Genomic DNA, 6,000 nt, shown 5'->3' with positions numbered 1-6,000 from the left:
GAACCCCGCTAACTATGGTTAAACTAACTATGCTAGCAAAGAAAAAACGCATAAGTATAGATAAATATATATATAAAAGGATTATAACCATATATCTAAATACACAATAACTACGAGTAGCTAGGGAAGCGGAGGTCAGCTAAGCTGTGCTCCACTGTTCCAACGACCGACACGGGCGGTAAGAAGGAACTGAGGAGCGGTTGGGTCGGCAGGGGTATATATCAGGCACCATAGTGGCGCTACTCCCGGGGGCGACCTGCTAGCCCATCGAGTGTTGCTAGGGTAAAAGTTTCTCCGACGAACGTGCACGCGGCGCGCGCACACCTAACTGGAATGGAGAAGAGCAAGCACTCGAAGAAGAACAGTCAAATTCTTCCTCGTCTACACTGGTGTAAATCCCAATGCAAACAACTACAAAGTCCTCACTAATCGCTGCATCTTGCAACCCATTCCCTGACTATTCATCTTGTTTCAGAAACATTCCAGCAATATAACTCATTCTCGTGTGCTAACAATTTGAATAATCTCTGAAAAGAACCTAATGTAACATGAATTGTACTAACAAAGCAGTCCTATAATTGTATTCTGTGTACTCTCTCTTCTCTGGTCCATACCTAATGTCATTTCCTGTCTTTTTTAGGCACAATTTAGATTGTAAGCTCTTTCAGACAAAAACTGGCTAAAGTTTTCAAATGTGGACACCCAAAATAAGTCACCTATATCATATTTAGGCACTGGAGTAAACAGTCTGGTTTTCAAAGATGTGGAATTGTGTCTGCCTGGGTCTAAGTCTTTATTATCTATGTAGAAGTGCCATGCACATCGCTGATGCTATACAAATGTTAATCATAATAAACAGGCAACATGACCACCACATTTTAAGATAAAACACATATATCAATTTACCCTCAGCCACTTACTTATTCAGAAAATCTCACTGTGAAATTCCAAAACTTTCCTTATTATGTTTCCTGAAATCTTTGCCTCAGTGATTGTCTCAGTTTAAGTAAAACTTTCTTCAAAGTGTACATCCCCCCACATACTGCACCCCATTATCTGCTGCTGTCTACAGTCAATCACTTCAGGTACAAGAGCTGACACAAAAAGTCAAACACTGTCAATTTTAGTGCAACTGTTGTTGCTCTGTAAAATTCATACCTGAGTAATCCTGTAAATAGCAATTTAATAAATAATGTCCTGCTGGGAAAAAATATATCCCTAGATACCTGCAGGGTTGAATAAAAATGTATTTACTTACTTGGAAGTCTCTTTCTTCCAGTATCTCTTTCCTCCACCTGACAAGGAAGGCAGCACAGACGTACAAGTGAAAATGGGAAAAACCCTCAGGTTCAGACTGGAAAAAAAACCACAAAAACCACAGAAATTAAATTTACTGAGTCATTACTTTACTTATGAAATTTAACCCCAATTATATTTATAAGACATTCAGTATTGACTGGTTGTTGATGATATGAAATGTTTAAGAGAAACAAAGAACACAGACTTTGTGCTTTCTTAATTTTCATTGGGTCTAGAATCTTATTAGATTTAAGGGACTTAAACCTCTATTTTTCACATCCCAAACACATTATGACTTCATCTCTGCCATAAGCATTCATAGTCTATATCAGGGGTAGGCAACCTGCAGCATGCGAGCTAATTTTCAGTGGCACTTGCACTGCCTGGGTCCTGACCACCGGTCCGGGGGGGCTCTGCATTTTAATTTAATTTTAAATGAAGTTTCTTAAACATTTAAAAAACCTTATTTACTTCATATACAACAATAGTTTAGTTATATATTATAGACTTATAGTAAGAGACCTTCTAAAAACATTAAAATGTATGACTGGCACGTGAAACCTTAAATTAGAGTGAATAAATGAAGGCTCAGCACAGCACTTCTGAAAGGTTGCCGATCCCTGGTCTATATCTCGTACTGAGAACCAGGCCTGGGTGCATATTTCTCAAAGTTAAATTACTTTCTTTCCAGCCCATTCCCAGGCTTTTCCCTTTAGTAACTATGAATTACTGCAAGCTCAAGCACACTCCCCCAAACCCAATGTTACACCCATTGGACCCATGTCCACTATTAGAGTGTGGAAGTTCCATCTGATATTCATTTCTGTGACATTGCACTACATGTGTTTTATGGAAATATGCTTATGAACATAAATATGATGCAACTGGAATATGTGTTATGCAAAAGGTCTCTTTACAAAGCTTATAATCTACTGAGTGTGTACATCCTACTTGTATGTATGTATCATTCTTGTATCTGAAGCTAGAAATATGAAGTATAACTCTTGGAGCAGGGGGTTGGACTAGATGACCTCCTGAGGTCCCTTCCAAACCTGATATTCTATGATTCTACGATTCTCTGAAGTGCTATTTTAACTATGCAAAGTGTGGGCTAATAATGGTGGTTTAGAACCTTGATGGCTCCCATTGACAGACAATTGGTTGTAAATGGCTCTGTTTACTTGCAAACTCTCTGGATATGTGCAGGTCAGCCCTGGAAGAATGAAGTCTTACAGTGATATGTGACTATGTCACATGATAGTGGAATCCATCTTAAACCTTTTTCATTGAGAAGGAGGGGTGGGGACCCAGAGAGATAAGATTCCTGCCTTGTGCCAAAGCTATAAAAGGGTTAGAAGTAGGGGTGGAACAGAACAAAGGGAGCGGTCAGTCATGATAAATCCCCTAGTTACCACCTGAGCTGGAACTAACCAGGACTGCACCCGGGGAAAGGATTGGGCCCACACTAGGAAGGAATCTAGCAGAGACTACACTTCTGTGGAATGTGGCCTTCCTCGAGTCAGTGTATGCACTGAGTGAGGAGTGATTGTCTGCAACAGGGATAGTCTCTTTGCAGGAGACGTACTTCTTGAAGCCCGGAGAACCAGGCATACTCAGTTGCGGGAAGGATCCCCAACAAGAAAATAGCAGGGGGGGAAATAAAGTCTTTTATTTATTTTTTTTAAGGAAGAAAATTTTAACTTCATAATACTTCAAATAAGGAGAGAAAAAACCTACACTTATAACTAAGTACTTGGAGATTCACTAGCTATAGAAATGTAAAATGAAAGTAAGGTTATAACAGTTTTTGAATAGCTCCGTCTCTAGCCTTGTGGCAAGGCACGAGGAAAGAGAGCACATGTGCAGGCCTAACAGACACTGCTACTGAAGGTCTCCAATCAGCAGTGCAGGGACACTAGTACACCTGCAGTGAAGCACCGATAGGGACACTACTCGAAGAAGAAAATGTAATTCCTTGTGTTGGAATTTGCGTGGATTAAAAACAACACAGTCTTGAACAGCATCAATGAGGGCAGACATCAGAATTTCAGTTTTGCTTGTTACTTGAAAGACAATGCCAGTGCCCCATAATTATGAAGTAGCACTGCTTCAGTCTTGATTTAGAGAGAACATAATCTACTATCACTGACCATATTTTCCTGTATAATAATAATAATTAGTATTATATAAACAATAATAATAATCCAGTTGTGGCGTAAAACTCAAAGATGCTTTGTTGCCCCCAGTACACTGGACAATTAAGGACTCAATGCAGGCAGGACAGATCACTAATTTCTCTGCTTGATACTTACATATCTGACAATGGAAAGGAATACATATTGCCTAAGTACTTATGAATGCTCTTTGCATGAGGGGGAGGGGGAGTGTCATTGGAACAACTGCAGTACCCTAAAGAGTGGAAAACACCCCTTTTAGCAGTCACTTCTCATACCAGGAGAGTGAGTGCAATGGAAATGGGGGTGGGAAGAAGTCAGTGGAACCTTCCATTCCCTGTTAGCAGGCAGGTGAGTCCAAAGATAAGTCTGACCACATCAAGTAGTCACAAAAACAGGGTAGTGCCAATCTGTTCAGGAAACTTTTGAATTTCCACTTGAACTGAAACAAGGGACTCAGATGTGGGGTGCCAGGAGGAAAAAATGTTGATTAATTTGGGAATCATGGCAAGAAAAAGTTTAGAGTAACTGCCTTAGGAAAAAGGCCTACACTAGGAAAAAGGTATGTTTTTACAACATGATAGCTAATATATGATAATTAACACATAAATCTTAGTATAGACAGGACAAGTTATAATTTTACCTAAACTCCCCTTTAAGATTCATTTTGACCAGCTAATAAAAATAAAAGTATAACTTGCCTGCTCTGTGCTAGGATTTTTAGAATGTGAGCTATCATGTATTCACTATTTCATTGTAACAACCATACTTTTTTCCTAGTGCAGACATATTCCTAGAGAATTTCTATTTAAATACTGGTTCAGAGCTGACTGTTTTAACACATGAAATTGGATAACATGACAGCTGAAGATGACGTAGCTGTACGAACAGCAGTAAACACCAATTATCACATCAGTTTTTATTCAAGAAAACATGAAGAAATTGAAAAAATTACTTTAAAAATCCAGAAGGCCAGTAAAGGTCAAAACCCTTTTCTACCTTATTCTGAACATAATTAACAGAACATGACAGATGTTTTTTGTTTAGTTGCATCATTAAAATTCCTTGATAGCTTTTTCAGCTCTACAATTAATAAAAACGGTTACTAATTTTCTGTAACTGTTGTTCTTTGAGACGTGTAACTCATGTCAATATAAATATGGGTGTGCACATGCTGTGGGCACTGCCACCAGAAAGGTTTTCCCTCAGTGGTATCTGTCGGATCAGCTCTGGTGCCCCTGGAATTGCGCCCTCATAGCGCTGATATATAGGGACCTTCTGCCCCGCCACCCTGAGTTCCTTCTTGCTGGCCAACTCAGACAGAGGTGTAGGAAGGTCAGTTTTGGAATGGATATGAGCAACACATTTCAAAGAACAAAAGTTATGGAAGGTTAGAAACAGTTTTTTCTTCTTCTAGTGCTTGCTCATGTCCATTCCAATATAGTGGCTCCCAAGCAGATGTAGGAGGTGGGACTGGAGTTCAATGACAAGTTTTCTGAAATGATTTAGTCCTTTCTATGTAGAAGGCCAATGCTCACCTGACGTCTAGCAAATATAGCCTCTGTTTCTGGCTATCTACATGCAGCTTTGGGTAGAAGATGGGAAGAAAGATGTCCTGGTTATTGTGGAAATGCGACACCACCTTTGGGAGACAGGTTGGGTGAAGGTCCCAGGCTGGGGTACAGTCTGTCCAGCCCCTTAAGGAAGTAGCTACAGAGCGAGTTAGCAAAAATGGACTTGCCATTTACCCCTGGGTGGAAAGCCGAAACTGCTGCCAGATGTACTCTAAACAATGACACTGTTAGCCCTTGCTGCTTTAGGTGTAGCAAATAGTCCAGAATACACTACACTGATGTTCCGTTGGGGGAGATCCTTTTCTTTGCTGTCTAAATTGAGAATTTCTTCTATTTTGCCAGGTACATGGCCCTAGTGGATGGATTTCTGCTCCCTCGAAGAACTTCTTGAACTGGACCTGAGCATGCTAGCTCTAAGGGGTTCAGCCATGGCTTTCGGGCCGAAAGATGGAGGGACTCAAGGTTTAGATAATGTAGGCATCTATGATCCTGGGAGATGAGATCCAGAAACAGAAGTAGGGTGACTGGTGTTTCCACAGAGAGGTCCAGAAGGGTGTGAACCAGTGTTTATATGGCCAGGTCAAGGCTATCAGGATCAGGCTCATTCCCTCCTTTCTGATCTTCAGCAGAAACTTGTCTATGAGTGGAATGGGACGGAATGCATAGAAGAGATGGTCCTTTTATGGGAGAAGAAACGCGTCTGTGAGCAAGCCATGGGCTGACGAGGGCGGGGAAGGAGGCCTCCTTTTGTAGCTCCTATCCCACCTCCTATTATAATCCTACCTGGACTGGGGTTTGTAGAAACAAGGCAAAGCCTGGGGCTTAACGTACTTCCTCAACGGGGCCAGTGTGAGTAGGCCTAGTGACTTTAAGATGGCCCTTGAATCTTTTAAGCTGCGGAGCTTAGAGTTGGTCTGTTCTGAAAAGTGAGACATACCACTGAAAGGAGAGTC

General features: G+C 40.9%; 1 protein-coding gene across 5 annotated transcripts in view; it reads right to left on the bottom strand.

The window, feature by feature from the left end:
* TBC1D22A (TBC1 domain family member 22A) overlaps positions 1 to 6,000 on the bottom strand; it is a 707,108-nt gene that overhangs the window by 373,335 nt on the left and 327,773 nt on the right. For 4 of the 5 annotated variants that reach the window (XR_012655728.1, XM_032768194.2, XM_032768195.2 and 1 more), the window contains exon 12: positions 1,259 to 1,354. Coding sequence is in view for 4 of the 5 variants with exons in the window: in XM_032768194.2 (XP_032624085.1) it covers positions 1,259 to 1,354 (96 nt within the window). In the remaining variant the exon portion in view is untranslated. Of the gene's footprint in view, positions 1 to 1,254; positions 1,355 to 6,000 lie in introns of all 5 variants that reach the window. The other variant, XM_075065004.1, reaches the window with a different exon arrangement.

This window comes from Chelonoidis abingdonii, chromosome 1 (genome assembly GCF_003597395.2).
Source record: "Chelonoidis abingdonii isolate Lonesome George chromosome 1, CheloAbing_2.0, whole genome shotgun sequence".
Taxonomy (NCBI): Eukaryota; Metazoa; Chordata; order Testudines; family Testudinidae; genus Chelonoidis; species Chelonoidis abingdonii.
Note: the sequence above shows the minus strand (reverse complement) of the source record. Positions and strands in the feature narration are given on the sequence as shown.